The sequence below is a fragment of the Taudactylus pleione genome, unplaced genomic scaffold (genome assembly GCF_031769625.1).
Source record: "Taudactylus pleione unplaced genomic scaffold, aTauple2 ptg000122l, whole genome shotgun sequence".
Lineage (NCBI taxonomy): Eukaryota > Metazoa > Chordata > Amphibia > Anura > Myobatrachidae > Taudactylus > Taudactylus pleione.
In genome coordinates, this window is record NW_028284524.1 from 3,066,291 (window position 1) to 3,089,154 (window position 22,864).

At 44.6% G+C, this 22,864-nt stretch overlaps 1 protein-coding gene across 3 annotated transcripts in view; it reads left to right on the forward strand.

The window, feature by feature from the left end:
- The window catches only part of ZRANB3 (zinc finger RANBP2-type containing 3), a 413,977-nt gene that overhangs the window by 366,974 nt on the left and 24,139 nt on the right, over positions 1-22,864 (forward strand). For all 3 annotated transcript variants that reach the window (XM_088472267.1, XM_088472268.1, XM_088472269.1), the window contains 3 exons: positions 1,874-2,089; positions 4,596-4,687; positions 10,606-10,707. In XM_088472267.1, coding sequence (XP_088328393.1) covers positions 1,874-2,089; positions 4,596-4,687; positions 10,606-10,707 — 410 coding nt within the window. The remainder of the gene's footprint in view (positions 1-1,873; positions 2,090-4,595; positions 4,688-10,605; positions 10,708-22,864) is intronic.

Genomic DNA, 22,864 nt, shown 5'->3' on the forward strand with positions numbered 1-22,864 from the left:
TGTAAATGATGTGGGACAGATATGTGGAGGTGTAAATGTTGTGGGACAGGTATGTAGAGGTGTAAATGATGTGGGACAGGTATGTAGAGGTGTAAATGATGTGGGACAGATATGTGGAGGTGTAAATGATGTGGGACAGATATGTGGAGGTGTAAATGATGTGAGACAGGTATGTAGAGGTGTAAATGATCTGGAATAGATATATGGAGGTGTAGATGATGTGGGACAGGTATGTGGGGATGTAAATGATGTGGGACAGGTATGTGGAAGTGTAAATGATATAGGGCAGGTATGTGTAATTGTAAATGATGTGGGACAGGTATGTAGAGGTGTAAATGATCTGGAATAGATATGGGAAAGGGTAAATGATGTGGGACAGGTATGTCTGGATGTAAATGATCTGGAACAGATATGTGGAGGTGTAAATGATGTGGGACAGGTATGTGGGGATGTAAATGATCTGGAACAGATATGTGGAGGTGTAAATGATGTGGGACAGGTATGTAGAGGTGTAAATGATGTGGGACAGGCATGTGGAGGTGTAAATGATCTGGAACAGATATGTGGAGGTGTAAATGATGTGGGACAGATATGTGGAGGTGTAAATGATGTGGGACAGGTATGTGACAGTGTAAATATTGTGCATAGGCTCTGGAACAGCAGTGTAAATATTGTGCATTGCCCCCTCACCCCTAAAAACAGAGGTGCCGGTGGAGCAGCACACGGTCAGTGGCTGTGCATTATAGCCCTATGCACTGCATGGAGGAGGAGGCATTGTAATGTGCAGTCTTTCAAGTTAAAAGACTGCACATTACACCTCCTACTCCGTGCAGTGCAGGGGCTGTGCAGCCTATTGCTATAATGCGCAGCCCCTGCTTCAAGCTCCACTGTGGTACCGCTTACTCCTCCCTGGTGGTACCGCCCTCCTCTTCTTCCGTGGTGCTGGCCCCCTCCTCCCCTGTGTTACCACCCCACCTCCACCCAGCAACAGGTAAGTTGGACAGGGGAGGCAGGCCAAAATAAATGATATCTTTGCGACCACCCAACATAAAAACCTTCTCACTCCCCTGATAATGTGGGACAGATATGTGGAGGTGTTGTATTGATGGGAGAAGGGTTTTTGAACTTGCAGATGTGGGGTGAAAGTGTTTATTCCAAATTTTTACAAACTCGCATAAGAACACTGAAAAATTACTTTCCAGACATTTGTAGAAAAGTTGAACAACCTCGCAGCAATTAGCGCTTATTGGCATTTCTAATTGTATCTCACATTTCTCTGTTGTGCGCAAGCGCAAACTGGCACCTAAACTTGCACCCTATGGGCTCAATCCAATTAGGTGCGTGTTTGCGAATGCAGTTTTGTGTCATGAAACTCGTATACTTAGCACGAATGCACGTACCCAAGAAATGCGTGATATGCACCTCAATGGATGTATCTTTTGTAAATTTCCTCCAAATGAGTGTTTACAGTGTAATACTGGTTTTTAAGTAGTGTAAGTGATCTTTCACGCATATATACTGAAATTGGATGAAAATGCACAAGAAATCTTCAGGTATATTTTAGTGATACACTTGTAATGCGTTTTTTATGTGCTACGGTTTTCTCAGTGGAATCTGTAAATGCCTGAGAATTGGCATGTGACGTGTTCTGACATTTTAAGCGCACTGTTAAGATTGTTTAGATTGCGATGGTAGAAACCGTGACACTTTTTAATTTTTTGTTTGTATGTGCTCTTTTAATGCATTTATTAGCAGCATGTGAAAAGAGTTAATAAAACAAATGTGTGAATGACCAGCGGCATCATCACTGTTCATAGTTTGGCTTTCCGTATTACTTTATACTCAGGCTGACAGCTTATTTTTCTGTGGACAGGTTCTGTGAGACAGACCCCAGCAGCAAGCGTATCCTGCATTCAGGAGGAGAAAGAAAATCACAGTCAGAGTGATGGGGATAATGAGCTTGTCGACTGCACTCAGCAGGAGGTGCCCCCCTCTCCTCAGAGTGACTTACAGGGGGATCATATACTAAGCATCCAAAACGAAAACTCAAAAGCCCACCCCAGGGAGAAATCAGCAGCCACTGAACCAGGTAATGTGCAATGAACGCTCTCTCCTTGGCCAATGTGACTAACTGTTTAATCTATACAACAACTTACTATTGGATAGCGATGGATTCTCTCAGGGGGGGGAATTGTGTTGCAGTTTTCTTCTGTTAGTTTAATGATCCTTTTTATAACATGTTTTTGTATCCACATGAGGCCATGGCATTCCTTCCCATCAAGTAATTGATTCTAGAATGACACTTGGTATTAGTAAAGTGCGAGGGGAGATTTGGATAATCCATCCCTGGGTCTAAGCAGGAATACAGAAACAGTTATTGTCTTTATAGCAGTCAATTTCTTACCATGTGATCTTGTTAGTACCTGTTCTCCCTGTTACCCCTATGCTCTCGCCTCTCCTGCCAGCCCCCAGAACCCTAGTCTCGCTTAGGAGCCCTCACACTCTAATCCCTCCTACCAGACCTCACACTTTCGTCTCTCCTACCAGACCTCACACTTTCGTCTCTCCTACCAGACCTCACACTCTCGTCTCTCCTACCAGACCTCACACTTTCGTCTCTCCTACCAGACCTCACACTTTCGTCTCTCCTACCAGACCTCACACTCTCGTCTCTCCTACCAGACCTCACACTCTCGTCTCTCCTACCAGACCTCACACTCTCGTCTCTCAAACCAGACCTCACACTCTCGTCTCTCCTACCAGACCTTACACTCGAATCTCTCCTTTCACACTCTACTCTCTTGTCTCTTCTACCAGACCCCGCACTCTGGCATCTCCAACCAGACCCCACTTTTTCTTCTACCAGATCCTACGTGCTTATCTCTCTTACCAGACCCAAATCTCTTGCTTCTTCTGCCAGCCCCTACGCTTTAGTCTACTCTTTCACCCCGTGCTCTCGCCTCTCCTACCAGACCACACTCTCGCCTCTCCTACCAGACCCTGTGCTCTTGCCTCTCCTACCAGACCCCGCGCTCTTGCCTCTCCTACCACACCCGCGCTCTCTCCTTTCCTATCGGACCCCGTACTCTCGCCTTTCCTACCAGACCCTGTACTCTCGCCTCTCCTACCAGACTCCACGCTCTCGCCTTTCCTACCAGACCCGCTCTCTCACTTCTCCTACCAGACCCCGTACTCTCGCCTCTCCTACCAGACTCCACGCTCTCGCCTCTCCTACCAGACCCCCTACTCTCGCCTCTCCTACCAGACTCCACACTCTCGCCTCTCCTACCAGACTCCACACTCTCGCCTCTCCTACCAGACCCCGTGCTCTCACCTCTCTAACCAGACCCCGTGCTCTCGCCTCTCCTACCAGACCCCGCACTCTCGCTTCTCCTACCAGTCTCCACGCTATCGCCTTTCCTACCAGACCCCGTGCTCTCGCCTCTCCTACCAGAGCCGTTCTCTCGCCTCTCCTACCAGACCCCGCACTCTTGCCTCTCCTACCAGACCCCGTACTCTTGCCTCTCCTACCAGACTCCACGCTCTCGCCTCTCCTACCAGACCCCATACTCTCTCCTCTCCTACCAGACTCCGTGCTCTCGCCTCTCCTACCAGAGCCCGTGCTCTCGCCTCTCCTACCAGACCCAATGCTCTCGCTTCTCCTACCAGACCCCGCACTCTCGCTTCTCCTACCAGACCCCGTGCTCTTGCCTCTCCTACCAGACCCCGTGCTCTTGCCTCTCCTACCAGACCCCGTGCTCTCGCCTCTCCTACCAGACCCCGTGCTCTCGCCTCTCCTACCAGACCCCGCACTCTCGCTTCTCCTACCAGACTCCACGCTCTCGCCTCTCCTACCAGACCCCGTGCTCTCGCCTCTCCTACCAGACCCCGCACTCTCGCTTCTCCTACCAGACTCCACGCTATCGCCTTTCCTACCAGACCCCGTGCTCACGCCTCTCCTACCAGAGCCGCTCTCTCGTCTCTCCTATCAGACCCCACGCTCCCATCTCTCCTACCTACTTTGCGCTTGTCTCCCATAACCTGCGCTGTTCTCACATTTCTTCTAATCAGCCTACACTCAGTTCTCTCTGCTGCTGTTCCTCACACGCTCTTGTGTCTAGCTCCATGGTTCATTCCCCAGTCTCTTTCCTGCAGTCATGTGTTTTTCCTCTGCACTCTCATGTTTGTCCTCTGTCTTTTTCGTTATTCACATTGTTCTTTCTATTTTTCCCCTTACTCCTTTTTCTCACTTTCTTTCCCTCTCCTTATTTTATTACTCCTCTTTTCAGTCCTCTCTTATCTCACACTCTTTTCCTGCTCTTTTCCCGCGCTCTCATAGGGCATCCTCCTTTTGCTGCACTGTCTTCTTTCTTTGCACTCTTTCCCATCTCACATCACCCCCCACGCTATAATTTCATCTTCCTCTCTCCACACACTCACATTTTTTGAGCTCTCTTTCCAACCTCCCCCACATTCTCCTCTAACTCCCCACCTCTTGCATCCCCCCAGTAAACGGTTTTCCCTGGTGGAAACTCACTCTATATACAGCATCCTGCATCTATACTCACTGCCCTACATATTGTGCTTCATTGCAGAGCTTTGTCACAACTCCACTTGTTTTCCAGTGTATGATGGATTAATGTTCTGTGCCAGCAGGCATACGGATCGCATCTATTTATATAGCAAGGTATGTACACAGCCTGGTGTAAAAGACTAGCAGATTATAAGGAAATAAGACATTGAGAGGAGAGCTGCTTATTATCTCACTGATATTTGAACATCTCCACTGCCAGCTGGGATTGCAGTTTATTGAATTAAAAAGCCGTATTGTCTCCTCTGCCAGAGAGGAGATTAATGGGCGAGCTGTGAGAATCTCTCAGCCATCTTTCCACAACACTTTAGACCAAGTTCACAATTCCACAAAGATCTCACAAGCGCATCTGGGTCTCTGCATACCATTTATTCTCAGGCAGTCATTGAAAGTCTCTCATTATAGCAAGGTATTTTTAAATGAAAGCTTGCTCTTTTTCTCCTATATATCACCCCAATTTCTTATAGAGACATTCTAATGATATATTACTCTTTACCAAGCAAGTGCTTCCCCACTGGGGGCACTGTTTCATTAATATAGTCTATTGATAGCATTTCATTTCATTTTGGCCAAAGAAACTACATGACAGCTCCAAATATAATCAAGAAATGAAGATGCTCTTCAAAGCTGGGATGTCTTATGGAAAACTACTCCTGACTGAAAATGACGAAGGTTGTACACATGGACATAGTGTAAATCAGTTCATTGAAAGTGCATGCTTAATGTCTATTAATTGCACTTTAACACTGAAAACAAGTGCTTGCTGCTCATTACTTCGTAATATCACTCTGTACAATATATTGGAGTGCTCTTAAGTTTAGAGCACATTATTCTGCATTGAAGATCTTGCAGACGCCTGTTAAAAACTGAAGATAAGTTTTCTCCATCCCAGACCAGGCGAAAAAAATGCCAAATCCCTATTTCTGGCTAAAAATGTGGGGATTTCTTTCAGAACCCTTTGGACACCAACTGCCCCCAAGGATAAATGACCCAAAACATTTTTCGTAAGTTGCGCACTTTGGCGAAAAATCAACCCCGCACTTTTGGGTGAAAAAAATTAAAAAACATTGAAAATGATAGGAAGCAATTTTTTTTTCCAGGAAATTACTGTTCCACGTAAATTGGGGTACGTTACAATGGGTGCAAGTATATTTTCTTGTTGTACAAACGCAATAAAAAAAAAACGTAAAAAAACGCCTGCTGCGACTGCGTGCGATGTTTAAAATACTTCACACATCCATACCGTCCCCCGAAAAATCAGCCCCTATCCATTAAAACCATTTTCAACATTTCTTTTTTTTACCCAAAATTTGCGTGGTCGTTCGTCGCCAAAGTGCGCAACTTACGAAAAAAAATTTGGGTCATTTATCATTACTGAGGGGTGTCCAAAGGGTTCTGAAAGAAATCCCCAAATTTTTAGCCAAAAATAGGGATTTTGCATTTTTTTCACCTGGTCTGGGATGGAGAAAACTTTTGCATTTTCATATGTTTTTTGGCAAAAATATCGCCGTTTTTTTGGGCGAAAAACGTCCGTTTTCGCCTATGGAGAAAAAAAACTTCAGTTTTCACCGCTAATTGAATACAGCCCTAAGACGCATTTCTGGCAGGACCAGGCGCGCCGAGAGAAGCTGTTTGCTGTGACTGCAGCAAAGACGAGTGAGGAGACATCTGTATATGGTATTATATACCCAGATTCTATTCCTTCAGATTTAGCTACAAATACATTTGTGAGCTATTACATAATTTTTGATCCCACAATTGCCCTGTGCTTCTTCCACTATCTCAGATTTTCAGTTACAGGTTGAGTCTCCCATATCCAAATATTCCGAAATACGGAATTTTTTTGGCATGACTGAGATAATGAAACCTTTGATTTTTGATGGTTCAATGTACACAAACTTTGTCTAAGGCACAAATTATTAAACATATTGTATAAAATTACCTTCAGGCTGTGTATATAAGGTGTATATAAAACATAAATTAATTTCATGTATGTACACAAACTTTGTTTGAACCACAAAATTATTGAATATATTATATAAAATTACCTTCAGGCTGTGTGTATAAGGTGTATATAACACAAATTAATTTCATGTATGTACACAAACTTTGGGCCTGATTCAGAGCCGTTCGCTATTTGCGGTCGTTCGTTCAAAAACAAGGGGTGGCTATTCAAATGATCCCTTCGCAAATTGCAGTCTGTTCCCACCTCTAAGTCTGAACGAGCGCGCAAAACATACGCTCTATTATTTCTTAAAAACGCCCCCTGGCCGCTCGCACCATACGTCATGTCCGCTATTTATTAGATTAATCGAGTACATCGAACAGGATATGAACTGCTCGCTATTCTTGTGGTTGGTTTTTTCAACCGCTATTTTGCGAGCAGTTCTGAGTAAAAAAAAACCAAGTGACGTGGTCATTGACGCTGCTATATTAATTATGCACACCCATAAAACGCCCGTTTTGACCTTTAAGCACGCCTGCGAACGGATCTCCACTCCCCGTTTTCAAGCACCTTCCCCTGTTACCACCCACATACGCCTCATTCTGTCACTCAAAATAGCAGGCACTCGCTATATTGCGTACAAATGATTTTCGGCCGCACTGACTGGTTCGCGCATGCGTACTAAAAACCGTACGCATGCGCAGATGTGCGAACATCGCTCGGAACGAGTGTACTGCCGCTAGCGAGTGGCTCTGAATGAGGGCCTTTGTTTGAACCACAAAATATGTATATAACACATAAATGCATTCTGTGTGTATATTTAGGTCCTATTCCCAAGATATTTCATTATGAAATGCAATTATTCCAAAATACGGAATATTCAGTTATCCAAAGTACCCCTGGTCCCAAGCATTTTAGATATGGGAGACTCAACCTGTAATACCATTCCCCACCATTTATCATAGCTCCGCCCCAGTCACATGAAGTCCTGCAATCATTATTCACTGACACTGACTATCCCTCCTCACACCATGATACCTCCCCTGTCCCATGTAGCCCTGTCCTTACTGATACAGCCACAGAGGTGGACAGTTCCCTGCCTCACAGAACAGGTCACTCATCTCCTGCTGCTGGGAACATTCCGGTGATCTAATTGACTACAGGTTATTCTGATTGCAACCGCTTTAATCGTGGAAACATACAGAGTAACTGACATTGAAGATTGAATACTATAGATGGCCAGACCATAGTCAAACATGAAAAACTGCTCGTATTTTCATGCATTGTTTTTAAAGTGCAATCATCTCCAGCAGTGCTGTACAGAGTAATTGTGTAGTCTAAAGGGCCCCATACGCGGTAAGATTTTACACATGATATGCACGATTTTGATCGATCACAACGATCAATCGTGCATATCGTGTATGTTTTGGCATGCTGTACGACGCCGATGCGCGTCCCCGCCGTCGTACATCGGCATCGTAGATCTTATGGAAAAACCATAAGATCTGCGATCCGTCATGCTGTTAAATAGGTAAACGAAGTATCTTGTAAAATGCATCGTTTACCATTCACAGCAGCATGTGATGCATCGAGATTAATTTGAAAACGTACCGAGGTGTTGTACGTTTTCAAATCGCCCTGTTTATGTTCGGCATAACATTTACATAAATACTGGCCTTACTTTATAATGGAGACACAATAGGATGAGATCCTGCGCAGAAAAGCTTGCAGTCTAAAAGTTAATTGTTCAAGTATTTCATAATGATCAGTCCATAAGTTTGTAGTGATTCAAATTAGTTTTGCATTGTTTAATAACCCCTGCCACCATCATCATATTGTGGGCTGAACCAATACCCATAAGAATGCAGCCTATGAAATCAATACTAATAAATAATAACGTGGCAGCTAAAGCAGGAATTCAATAAACATGAGAATACAGCTTATCAATTTATACGGCATAATTGCTCCACCCACAAAACAGCTGTGTCTGATTTTTTCTTTCATGTTTGCAAAATGACATATTGTATCTAGCAGATCATTTTTGCTTACTCAAAGGACTGATTTGGAGAGTTGCATGGGTTTTCTCAGAAATATGGCAATATCCATTACTCTATTTATGAACTGAACTTTCCAGAAAACCAAGGAAAAAATACACTCTGCAACCCACTATTTACTACAGCTTACTGGGATAAAAATATAACTCGCAAAGCTTGGTTGGACATTAAAGAATAAAAATATATATATAGTTAAAAAAATAAATAAACAGGAAGAGCTGAAAACCTACCTACCTTACAGAAACCATTCATAGAAACTTATTCTTCATTGATGGCTGTAACGGTCCCATGCCTCACTCCACGCTATGCTTACCATGACAGAGTGTCCATACTTGTCTTCTGTGAACGTCTCATTCACATGTAAGCATGGAGAGAACTGCCATGTCGGCATAAGCGATCCTATTGGATCCAGTAAATGGTGCCTGCAAAGTAGAGATGTACAGGTCCGGATTTCTGAAATCCAAACACACCTGAATTTAGGGGTTCAGAGTTTCGGTTCGGATCTGTTTCCGGTTCAGAACTCCGATTTAAAAACCGAACTCGAGTTTTGGATTCTGACATGCTAGCTGTTTTTATTGATTTTTAAACCAAAACACTTGAAGGGTGGTTTTGCAAAACCAAAATACGAAGATAAATCTAGATGCCAAACCAAAACACAGGGGTCCGCGCACATCTCTACTGCAAGCAAGAAAGCTTTGTTTCCTGTTTAGAAAGAATAAAATAGTTTTAGATGAAGCACTAAAGGTGCGTACACACGTAACTAATTTTTGAACTATAACGACGCCGGTATCGTTCAATCGTTCAAAAATTTGTTCAGTTTCTGAGCTATAACAATGAACGAAAATCGTTCAAGCGCGCTCCCGTTTGTAGTTCATTTCAGACTGTCCAACATAACGATTTTCATTAAGGGAAGGAACATTTTTCGTTCATCGTTGTAAAAATCGTTCATTACACTTCAAAAAATTGTTCACTTTTCAAGGGAAAATCTGACAGATAATCGTTGGTTACAAAATCGTTACGTGTGTATACAGTCGGGAAGCCGGCGGACCTAATCCCGACAAACGGCTTCTCGACTGCTTAATCCCGGCAAGGGTTAAGTGACAGGCATCCAAATCTAGACACCTGTCATTTTACCGATGCCGGAAAACCGACGCCCGGCATCCCGATCGAAGTGATGCCGAGCGTGGACAGCCGCGGGGGGGAGGGTTAGGTATAGGGCTCCCGGGGGGATTTAGGGTTAGGCATCCCCCAGGGAGGTTAGGGTTAGGCTAGGGGGAGGGAGGCTTAGGGTTAGGCACCCCCGGGGGGGGACTTAGGGTAGGCGCCCCCGTGGGAGACTTAGGTTTAGGCACTTAGAGGGTGGGTTAGGGTTAGGCACTGGGGGGGGAGGTTAGGTTTAGGCACCCTAAAGGGAGGTTAGGGTTAGGGGGTAGAATTAGGTTAGTGAATACTAACCTAGGGACGATCGGGATTTTCATCCTTGTCGGGCTGCCGCTGTCGGGATTTGAACCACCGGCCAGGGGTCCGGCGGTAAATCATACTGATTCCGTGTATGCAACTTTAGTGTTTATTATAGGATTCAGGCAAATACCGAATAGTTAGTTTGAAGGTATCTGCCAAATACAGCCCTGATTTGCATATTACAATTAAGTATGGGGGGCGGTTAATAGACTCATATCAGCAATGATAGCTTCTGGAAGTGATTGCTGTACATTCTGCTGACTAACACCGCAGGCAAAAAGAAGAATGGTCCTAAGCCAGATCTTAGTCTTCAGGTGAAATCTGTATTCAGGATCAGGACATGCTTACTCAGAATTTTCTATTTCTTTTTATTAACATTCATAAGTTCTAGACTAAATTCTGATTGTGTGAATAGAACAGAAATTTCTAGATATAATTGTCATCTTGCTCTCTACTGTAGTATTTTGAGATGTACTGGCACACATCTTAATTATCAAGAAATCGCATCTCCGTACTGCTTTATTAAACCCGTAAACCTGTGTTTATCTCATTAGGATGGAGAACCATTGAACTATAATTTCATTCCTTTGGATATTAAATTGGAAAACTGGGATGATTTACCCGAAGCAATGCAGCAAAGACCTAACAAATCTTTGGTAAGATAACTCATTTGTAAATTTGCTTAATTAGTGATACTTTCATCTACTATGTTGGAATGAGTCTTAAGTTCTGTGCAAGAAGACAGGCAGGTTATTTCAATGGGGTTGGAAATTCTCAGAAGTTGTGTGCACCAATTGTGTATTTTTATTACGTTTTATTAAACCTTTGAATCTGATCTCTGCGCTATATATATATCATGCCAAAATACATTCTGCAAGTTCTAGGGCAGATTATAAATAAGATGTACTAGACAGTATTTCCACTACAGTAGAATAGGGCTAAAAGAGGCCCCACTCGAGGAGGTTTCCTGCCCAGCTCAATCAACAATGTAAAACAATCGCATGTCTACTTTTTTGTAACCACCTTTCAAACCACATTCACCATTAGCTTAATATTCATTAGACACCTGGTGCTCGCTTATCTGGACTCTCACACTTGCTCGCAGCCCAAGAATCTACAGTTCTGACAGTGGACATGCTGACTCATTATGGAACAAAACAGATGCCAAAAAAGATGTAGCATAAGAAAAGGAATTTTTACCCCTGATATATTGTACTGTCAAGGAAAAAAAATAATCAAAAGCTTTTTTCTTAATTCAATGTAAATAATTGAAAATTTTCTCCCCACAGTTCTAATTCGCCCCAATCATTATGCACTCCCACCGATTGACTCGCTAAGTAGGCACACATGGTCAGATTTGGGTCCTGGCACTCTGCTCCAGGACAGTTTGTCAACTCCCTCTGCCTCTTCCTGCTCTCTCCTCTTGAATATTTTGCCCCTTCACTCTGCCTCCGTCTGATGCTCCCCACCAGAACAGATTGTCACCATCCCTTGGCCTCTATCTGACACTTTTTTTCCAGGGACACTCCTCTAGTAGTGTGTGTATGTGTGTTGAAGATCTGGATCATTTTGTTTAGGGCAGGTTTTATTGTATGCCCTAATTTGTTCTAGATTTGGCATTGTATCTGTCCCAGGGAAGATGTGTCCTGGAAAAAGGACTCAACCTGCTCCCATGAAGTCTAGCCTTCTCTAGGATAGAAGTAGCCACTCTATGTTGCCTTCTGCTTGCTCTCATATGATTTCTACCAGATTTGCTGTCTTTTCAAGCAGTGTTATTCACTTAACAGTGTTGGATCACTTGTCAGCAGGAGCTTCCTTTTGTCAGTGGGCCCTCATTTCACCCATAGGAGACATTCTTCTTTTCCTTACAGGCTTAGAATTAGACTCCGAGGAGGAACCTCCTTCATAGTTGGGTCCAGACTTTGATCAAAACCCTTGAGACCTATTAAGATACAGTGGGCCTGATTCAGACCCGTTCGCAAGCACTGAGCGCTCGCAACCGTGTCGATGGTGGCCCAGAGCGCATGCGCACGATGGAGCCGGCTCCGTTGTGCGCATGCGCGAGACCCGGATTGCGACGGGCAATCCGTCGCTCCGGGTCTTGTACCAAAGGGGGTGTGCTGTCGATGTTGAGTGACAGCACGCCCCCTTTGGTGGGCGGGCCGGGGTGTGGCTGCCCAGACGGAGGCGTTCCCATGAGAACACCTACCGTCTGGGGGCGGCCAGTGGGGAGAGCTTTCGGCTCTGTTTGAGCCGAAAGCTCTCTGGGGCTTGCGGCCACGAGACCAAACCACAAAGCTCTCGTCGCAAGCCCGATGGTCGCGATGGTCTTGAACATCGCGACCATCATCATGGCCGCTCACTATAGCTGTGGGTGGTCACCCACAGCTATGCGAGCGGCCAGGAGGCCGTTCTAAAAAAATAAAAAGCCCGGTCCTGATTCAGAGCGAGATCTCTTTCAGAGCGTCCGGCTCTGAGTCAGTGCCAGTGTCAGTCCAGGTCAAAGATAGCTTTTTCAATGTGACTGTGGGGTATAGACGGTGCTGAGTGGAGCTGGCATTTAGACATTTTTTTAAGTGTGACTAGCTCCTCCCCCTCTATACCCCGTACAAGCCCAGTCTAAGTCTGTGCCCGAGGGTAGATGGACGTATTATTTTACTCCTCCTCAGGGTTTAGTTAATTTCTACAAGTAAAGCATTGAAGACAGACAGGCAGCTTCACGGCCTGTCTGCACCGTGGGAGCTGCCAGGGGACCCGCTCGCAAGTGCATGCACTTCGCTTGGGGTCCCCGACTTCAGAGACCTCTGTCTCTATATAGGGGGTTCCGCATGCCGCTGCTTGCAGCGCGCATGTTAGACCCCCACCAGTCACTAGCCGCCGCCGGCAGCATGGCATCTTCCGTGAGTATTGCCTGGCTCCCCGACTAGCGGGGTAGCCAGGTTAACCATTACAGAGGCGGTGTATGTGTATGTATATATATATGTATAGGACTCATCTCCGGGTGTCCTAAACAGCCCTTAACGGCAGCAGCACAAGTGGAAAGGTGGCCATACACGGTGAGATTCAAAAGTTGGTCAGATCAGTTGTACGATTTCCCTTGAAATTGTTCCCTTAAGATCCTGGACGATTTGTTTTGAAAATGCAACGATTTCACATAAGACTTCACATAGGATTGCAAAACATACACGATAGGTTGAGGTCTCTCTGCAAAAACATCTGATCTGCGATCCAACTAGACGATGGCGGGGACGCGCATCGGGGTCGCAGAAGACTCAAAATACAACTATTTTCATAAGATTGGTCTGTCCAACCTGTAAAAACTGCCCAAATCGTGTGATCAATCGTCCCGTCTATGGCCAGCATTAGACTGCCCCGATTAGCGGGGCAGCTGGCACAAGCAGTATGACAGGCTGGGAGACGCGAGTACATAGTGCGCCGAGCAGGGGGGCGGAGCTTAGCTCCGGAGCCCTGCTCCTTCCTCCAAGCAGCCCCAGTGCTTCCTGAAAGCACGCTGGCGGCCATTACAGAGAGCAGAGTCTACTGCATCACAGCTGCTGCACAAAACTGAAGCCTGATCCCGGTCTGTAAGTACAGTGGGGTTTAGGCTGGTCAGGAGAGCATCTAAGGCAGGTTAGTAGCTGCTTATTTGTCAGTGGTTATTCCTCCTATGCCTAGCGTTTTCTGGCACTGTTAGGGGTTCTGTTAGGGCTGGTGTGGCTCCCTCCTGCCTCTCTGTATCCCAGTTTATTCTTCTTCTGACCTATTTCACTACACTTAATGTGGTTTGTACGTAGCATCTGGCAAATCAAAAGCATCTCAAAAGTTATTTACCTGCAAAAAGTGTGCAGTTAAATATACTCAGGGGCCCTCATCTAGCTCCTGATTGTGTGACAATTGCAATACTGAACAACAGTCTGCAGGGATATTAGAACTCACGTCTTGGACACAGGTTGCATCCGTTATGTCCTCTCTCTCTCTGCTGAGCTGGAGGCTTCTCGCAAAGAAAGAGAGGCTTCCAGGTCAGCGGCTCTAGAGGAACCAGCATGGGCAAGGATTTCAAAAGCCGTACCATTACGGGATCCTCTGCTCAGGTCTCAAGAAAGAGACTGTTACTCTCGGTCCTCCAATCAGATGACTCGGAGGAAGAGGATATGCCAGATTTAGAAGAAGGTGAATATGCTCCAGATTCGCCTAAGGAACTTCAAGAGAAGTCTGAACCGGTATCCGAAGGGATAGAGGCTTTAATTTCTGCAATACGACAGGTATTGCAAATATAAGAGGAGGACACAGGTCCTGCACGACAGTCTTTCTTTCTAAAGAAACAAAGACAGGCTATTGCTTTTCCGGTATCAGAAGAGCTAGATTCTTTTCTAACGTCAGCTTGGGAACTTTCGGATAAAAAATTTCACATATCCCGGCGGTTATTATCTTTTTATCCTATTCCGGCGGTTAACAGAAAATCTTGTGAGACTCCCCCTACAGTAAATCCATCAGTTTCACGGCTGTCTAAAAAGACTACGCTTCCAGTTCCTGGGGCCACGTCTTTGAAAGACACATCTGACAGGAGACAATATATAGAGGTATCTGGCGCTCACTTCCCTATAGTACGGATATTGCAATATGTAAGAGGCTGCGCATCCTAATTACTAGAATCCCCCAAAACTAGATACACTTTAGTGAATAGGTAGTAGGCATGTATGTGTTATCACATATATGTCTGGAGGACTGCGCCTCAAATAAATGATTGATTGATGGTAATTATGGTAATGCAGTCTGGTTTTATAAGTAGTAATAATAGACAGTGGTATGCTAAAAATAGTGTTATATCTTTATTGAGGATACACTAAATGAGTAGTAAATGACCACAGTAAGAAATAAGTGGACGTGACCACACGGGGTCTGTTGTGTCAGTGGAAAGGGGGGGAGAGAGAAGTATGGGGGGGAAGGCTGACAGAGATTGGAAAACACTCTCAAGTCCATTTACACAGCTGCAGGGGTGACTCTGCGTCCTGCAATTGTAAGCTGCCGCACTAACAAAGCTATTGAGCTTTGGGCAAAACAATTGGCTGACGGAATGAGAGACCAGCTGCCGGTGGAGGTCTTTGGCCCTCATTCAGAGCCGCACGTTAACAACAGTACGCTCGTTGCGTTCCGATGTTGACTAACCGCGCATGCGTCGGTGTTACACTGCGCATGTGCGTACGGCAGATTGCAAGCTTTTTTTCTCTCGTTCCTAAAATAGCGTACAGGAAGTGACATGTCAAATGTGATTGACAGAACAGGGCGTTTTTGGGTGTTGACGGGGGTGGAGATGAAAAAACGCAGGCGTGGCGAGGCGTTTTTGGGGCGTACATACATTAGCAGATGCGAACGTCAAATGTGTTCGGACCGTCTCATACGTCACTGGAACATCCGCTTTCCCTTCAAAATGCTCGCACAGCTTAGGGTCAGGATTACTCGACCACATTGGCGATGGCCTTCTCCTCCGTCCCGGGACTCAACGATGGTGCTGCGATTAATCGCGGCTGGTCAATAAAGTAATTAGTGTTGGATTGAAAACCGGCTTGGTATGTGTTTGGAAAGCAGTTTATTGGGATAGCACAAAAGCGTACGCAGGTGGAAATCAGAGCTGCTAATGTCATGATTACACAATCAATTAGCGTACATTTTTGGTGTTTTATTTTGGCCACAATTTGTTGGTTATGGCCTATTGTAACAATAATGTCATCATGTTTTAATTAGCTCCCCTTTTTTTTGGTTTACTGTGGAATTTGCATCGCTATGTGATTTTTTAAACGTTCCTTAAAGAGGCCTTTTTTTTTTTTTAAGAGGGTCAGTTTTTGCCTTTAGGGCCAGGATTAAATGTAACCCATTTGTACAATAATGTCACAATACAATGTCAGTTTTTTGTTTTAAATTTATTGTTTAAACACAAACAAATTGGCCTAATATTTTGTTGCCTTTTTTTTGTGGCAAAGATATTTGTAAAAAAAAAAAAAAAGCCATAACTGGTAACATAAGCGTAAATACCAAAATTAAAAACATTTCACAAGAAAGGAGAGGGAAGTTTTGACCAGAAAGGAATATGAGCCAAGCACAGAAGGAGTGTGGGAAAAGTCGCCATTGCTGTCACCGTTTTCTCGCCCGTTTGGCTGGGTTAGGGTGGGCGCTAGACCGGGTCCGGGATGCCATCGGGCTGGACTGTCCAGAGGCAGATGTTGTGGCCTCTGGACTAGGCACAGGGCTAGGCACATTTGGAGGATTGGCTGATGTTGTGCCAGAGGTGGAGGATCCGGATGTTCCGGCAGGAAGGGAGGTCGGCTCCACCATGTGCTGGCGAACGAGCTGCTCCAGGGCATCGGCGATGCGGATGTTGGCCCTGGTATTTTCCGCCAGGGCCTGAGCAATGGTCACGTTGGCCGCAGCATTTTGCTCCAGGGCCTCAGCCACCCGTATCAGACTGGCGTCCATCCTCTGCAGAATCTCCGTATGGAAATCCGATTTAAAATTGAGTTCTGTGAGGAGGCCCACTGCCTGCGAGGGGGCACGCCCTGGACTGGCTTCTGCAGGGTCCTCAGCCGGATGTACTGGTTCCTCCCCTGCAGAGCCAGCAGAAATTCTGCGGCCAAGGCTCCCCTCTGGAGCAGACTCATCCGCCTCTGTCTCTGTTAGGAAAAATGCGAAAAGACTCACATTAGAATCTACATATTGGCACAATAGCATTTCAGAGTTGGTGACATCACAAGACTTACCTTGGCCAACATGAGGAGCCGCAAAGTCTGGCATGTCCGTATCCATGTTGGACACGCCAAACACCTCCACAGCCTGCACACACCCCTGTGCCAGCTCTTCTAAGTCTGTCAACTCCAATGACACAGGGGTGGGACCCCCACCTGTCCCCCTTGCATGCCTAGCCCTGTCGGCAAGTTTTTGCTTGAGACAATATTTGAAGTCTGCCCATCTGTGGAATGAAATTGGAACCATCATCCTTTTTTTTACAATGGGGTTTGTTTATAGGATGGGAAAGTGTTTACTTACCGCCGTTTGACATCCCGGGCTAGACGGACATAATCACCCACCCTATTGACAGCAACGGCGACCTCCTCCCACATTCTCCACTTCTGGCTTTGGCTCATATTCCTGGCTGCCTGGGGCAGGATGTCAACGCACTTCTGGATCAAAACCTCCATCTCCTTGCTTGTGAAATGTGGCTGCCTTTTTTTTTTGGCAGCTTTGGCGGGTTGACTGGGGCCAGCAGTCTCTTCCATGTCATCCTCCTCACCTATTTGGGTAAATATGCAGATTTAGCCACTTCACAACTTGCACAATATTATGTTTTAAAAGAATCATTGAGACAAAATGCATGAAGGCCTTACCGCCGGAATTTTGGCCATTGTTTCCCTGGTCTGAAGCCATGTCTCTGCTTCCAGAATGAAATCAACCAGAAATTAAATGTGATTTCGTGACGTATTTATACATGCGTCCTTAGTTTGCGGCCGCATCATTGATTGTGCGTCCCTATGATTCATCCTTAATTTGTGCGGGAAAATAAACACTATTTATGGCTTGGTGTGTGTGGAGTCGAGGTTGCGTTGTTGGATTGTTGGCGGTTAAGTTGGTTGGATTTGGTTGTTTGCGGTTGGAGGATTTGGCGGTGTTTGTATTTTTTTTGGTTTGCTACAGTTGTTTTGGTTTTCCGTTCGCATTTTTTTGGTTTATTTTTTGCCATCGTTTCCTGATTTGGTAAGTTTTGTGCAGTCTAATTTGTGGCCAATTGGTGTCTACTTCTGGTTTTTTGTTTGATATTTTTTTTTTAACACTAATTTCATCTATTTTAGTTTGTTTTGGCTTTCGGACCCAAAGACCTTTTTGAGGGAAATCTTATATATTCGATTTTGGTAAGTCCATTATTTTTCTTGCATTTGCGAACTAATTAACGCATTTTTGACTGTTGGTGTAGTGACTTGCATTTGCGAACTAATTAACGCATTTTTGACTGTTGGTGTAGTGACTTGCATTTGCGAACTAATTAACGCATTTTTGACTGTTGGTGTAGTGACTTGCATTTGCGAAATAATTAACGCATTTTTGACTGTTGGTGTAGTGACTTGCATTTGCGAAATAATTAACGCATTTTTGACTGTTGGTGTAGTGACTTGCATTTGCGAAATAATTAACGCATTTTTGACTGTTGGTGTAGTGACTTGCATTTGCGAACTAATTAACGCATTTTTGACTGTTGGTGTAGTGACTTGCATTTGCGAAATAATTAACGCATTTTTGACTGTTGGTGTAGTGACTTGCATTTGCGAAATAATTAACGCATTTTTGACTGTTGGTGTAGTGACTTGCATTTGCGAACTAATTAACGCATTTTTGACTGTTGGTGTAGTGACTTGCATTTGCGAACTAATTAACGCATTTTTGACTGTTGGTGTAGTGACTTGCATTTGCGAAATAATTAACGCATTTTTGACTGTTGGTGTAGTGACTTGCATTTGCGAACTAATTAACGCATTTTTGACTGTTGGTGTAGTGACTTGCATTTGCGAAATAATTAACGCATTTTTGACTGTTGGTGTAGTGACTTGCATTTGCGAAATAATTAACGCATTTTTGACTGTTGGTGTAGTGACTTGCATTTGCGAAATAATTAACGGATTTTTGACTGTTGGTGTAGTGACTTGCATTTGCAAAATAATTAACGCATTTTTCGAGGCTTATTCATCATGTAAACCAGTTTTGCTTTTCCCTTTTCCATTTTTGGGGTCCATTTGACCCCTATTTGACGTACGGTGTGCAATGTCGTTTTCATCGATGGCCAAATGTGTGTTTCGCCTATTTTATGTGTTGGCTTGCACCAATTTGACAAACATAAAATCACCCTCTAAATTTTTGATGTCTCATTTTTGGCTTTTTTACAGTTTATACGTATCATGACAATACCCCGGCATGTAAGCAGCTATGGATGGTATCATAAAGCTAAGTTGTTTTATGTTACTTTTGGGGTGGCTCAAAAGCCTTACATTGTAAACTTTGAATTTCAGGTAGATCTGGGGCGAATTGTTCTGGCCCTGCTCCCGGAAGACGACCAACCTCAAACTCGTCCCAGGCGTAGGCATCGTAGGCATGCAAGGCCCCAGATATTTCGAACACGTGTCACCCTTTTTGGAATGCCCGATGATGAGGTTTTAAGACGCTACCGTCTACCTCCCAAAATCATCATAGACACTCTCTCATTAATAGAAAGTGATCTTGAGCGGCAAATTGACAGTCCAACAGCAATACCACCACTGACGCAATTTATGGCGGTGTTACATTTCTGTGCCTCAGGATCGTTTCAAACAACGGTGGGAATAGTGGCGGGCATCTCCCAATCCTCCTTTTCCCGGATCCTGAGGGCAGTGATGGAGGCACTTTTCAAGCACCTCCATCATTTTATTAAAATGCCTTTGGATATGGGTGCCCTTAGTGTGGCCAAGGCCAATTTTTACCAAATAGCTGGCTTCCCACACATCATAGGGGTTGTGGATGGTACTCACATACCACTTCAGCCTCCAGCACGGCTGGAGGCAATATTTAGAAACCGTAAACACTATCACTCCCTGAATGTAATGGTGGTATGTGATGCCTCCCTCCAGATCCTGTCCCTGAATGCTAAATTACCAGGAAGTGCTCATGACTCCTTCGTCATCCGGCAATCAGGGATATGGCAGAAATTAACCAACCTACAAGCTGGTGATGCGTGGCTTCTGGGTAAGTGGAGACCTTTAGTACATAACAATGTTAAGCTTGATACACAGTGTTCCTGATGTTGTCTATTTTTTTTCACAGGAGACAGTGGATACCCTTGCATGTCCTGGCTGCTCACTCCTTATTTGGCTCCCACACCAGGGCCACAAAGTGCGTATAATTCCGCACTTACAGCCACCAGGCAAGTGGTGGAGCGCTGTATCGGCCTTTTAAAAGGCCGATTCAGATGCCTCCACCGCTCTGGTGGCGAGCTCATGTATGTGCCGGATATGGTGTCTAAAATTGTGGTCCTGTGTGGGATATTTCACAACATTGCCATAAGGAGTGGTGTCCCAATGCAGCCAGAGGATGCCTTACCTGAGGATGGCCCCCCCGAGGTTGGTCGGAGGTCAGTATGTGGGGGGGCCATACGCGGTGATGTGGTGGCCAGATTTTTTAGGTAAGTTGTAACAAAACTACAGTGTTTATACCTAATGTGTTTGTGTTTGTTTGCGAACATCTAATTTTGTGTTTTTTTTCTCACCATCTTCTGTTTGTTCACATAATCTTTGGCACTCCAACGCTCACTACTTCCTGCTACCCTTACCAAACCTGGATCTGGTCCTTTTGGGCATATATTCTGGAACCCATATCGCAACGCCATGTTTGTGGAATCATGTTGGCATGGTCCTTCGTCAACCAGTTCTTGATTTTTTGTTTTTATTTAATTATTTCTTGGTATGTGTTGTATTTGAATTTATCACTGTGTTCTTTTTTTGGGAGTGACCACTTTGTTTTCTCTGTTATGTTGTGAATAAATGTTTGGAGAGTGAAATGGTCTTCCTTTTTTGGGACGTTAACAGCAAGTGTAACCAGGTTAACACAAGTTACATTTGACTAAGGGGTAATCCAGTACTGACGCCAGTTGAGCTAAACTGAAATATGTTTTCAGCTTCCCAACCCACACCAAAAGGAAGCCTGGCCCAACCTTGGGATTTGTAAGATTGGCCTAAGCAGCTTGCGCACCAACTAGGAACCTGTAAAATGTAGAAATATGTAATTGACACTACACCCAAAAAGGGAAATGACATTGTTACTGTTATGTGTTTCTTGTGTCTGTTTGACATACAAAGACAAAACACAATCTAACTTTTAAAAAAGGGAAATCCTTGCAGGAACAGTCTACTTATGTCATGCTAAACTATCTTGGTTTTGGATTTAAAAAATGAGCCAGAACGTATATTTGTCTGAATAAATTTATTTTGAAAAGTTAACAAAAATAAAAAAACTACTGGCGAAGGAGGCCAGACAGCCGGTCGAGGGCCACAAGAATGCCAATTACATGTTGGTGCATCTGGCCAACACAATCCGCCACCTCTTGCCGACGCCTCTGTTCCTCTGTGGGTGAGAAAAGTGTGTGGGTTAATACAACAATAGGGAATCCACATTAAAAAAACAAAAACACAACGAAATCACTCCTAAACCTAAAAAAAAAAAAAAAAGGGGGTGCTGCCAAAAATACAAGGCCTATGTACAAATTCCCACAGGTGTGATATGTGTATGTTGAAATCACCAGGAAGAGGTAAAGGCAAACTGCAAAATCACCAAAAGTCAAGCCACAAAAACATGAAGAAAGGCACGACACATGATTACATACAAACAGTTTGTGCTTTAAAAAAAAACAAAATAAAAACATACCGGGAGCCAAAACGGGAGCTCCGGAAATGCCTCCATGATCCTCCTCGGAGGATCCGTCATTCCCCAAAGAATGGGGAGGAGTTATGATGGACTCCGGGGAGGGGGTAATTGGAAGAGGGGTGGGTGGAGGAGAGGGGGAAGTGGGACGGAGGGGAAGGAGGCCCGACATTTCCGGGAGAGGGTCTGGGAAGGATGGGGAGGAGTGGGGAATAGGGGAAAGATTTGGGGTGGAGTGTTGGCTGGGGGTTGGGGATAGTGGCCGGGAACGCCGTCTGGACGGACGGTGATGGCGGAGTCTTGGCTGTCCCCCTAAAATATGTCAAAGAAATTGCGGTTAGTTTATGGACAAATCCGGGGACCAAAACTAAAAAAAAAAAACAACCCAAAAAATAAGCCAAATAGGAGTAGAATGAATAAATCAGAAATCTGCACACGCAGATATGAGTACAAATAATAAATAGGACAGACAGGAAAACATGCACACGCAGATATGAGTACATATAATAAATAGGACAGACAGGAAAACATGCACACGCAGATATGAGTACAAATAATAAATAGGACAGACAGGAAAACATGCACACGCAGATATGAGTACAAATAATAAATAGGACAGACAGGAAAACATGCACACGCAGATATGAGTACAAATAAGAAATAGGACAGACAGGAAAACATGCACACGCAGATATGAGTACAAATAATAAATAGGACAGACAGGAAAACATGCACACGCAGTTTGCCCCACAAACACAAACATTAAAACCACAATACATAACACTTACTTTCCAGGATCTGCATGCGAAAGCATGCCAGCAAGCGGGGCGTTCGCCGTTGCAGGTCGGACCACCTGCGCTCCAGCTGCCCGATGTTGCGGCGTGAGCCGAAGGACCGCAGGCGGGACCATGCCTCCGCATACGCGGAGCGCTTCTGCCGGTTGGTGATGGGTTGAGGTTGGCTGGTGATCCGGCGATCCATGACCTCCGTAAGCACCAGCAGCTCGCGCCTGGTGAATGCGGAGGCTCTCATGATGGCAATGGTGTTTTTCTTAAAATTCATTTTTGATAAAGTGTGTAAAAATTTTCTGATTGGCTAATGTATTTTGGAAATTAACAGGAGCAATTTTATTGGTTAGTGTATGAGTCATGTGTTCGACAGGGCCAGAAATCTCTGGAGAGTTATGATAGGCTTGATGCAGTGACATGCGTAAGCAAATTTAAATAAAGAAATGAACCCAGGGAAATATGCGGGGATCCACAGCAATAGAACAATTGTTTAATTGTGGTTCACATGTTTTTTGAACAATAAAAGCGAATGTTTCATCCGTACGTATTCTGCGGGTAAACACAAACACGGACAAGAGTAAAGTTTCTTGCATTGTGT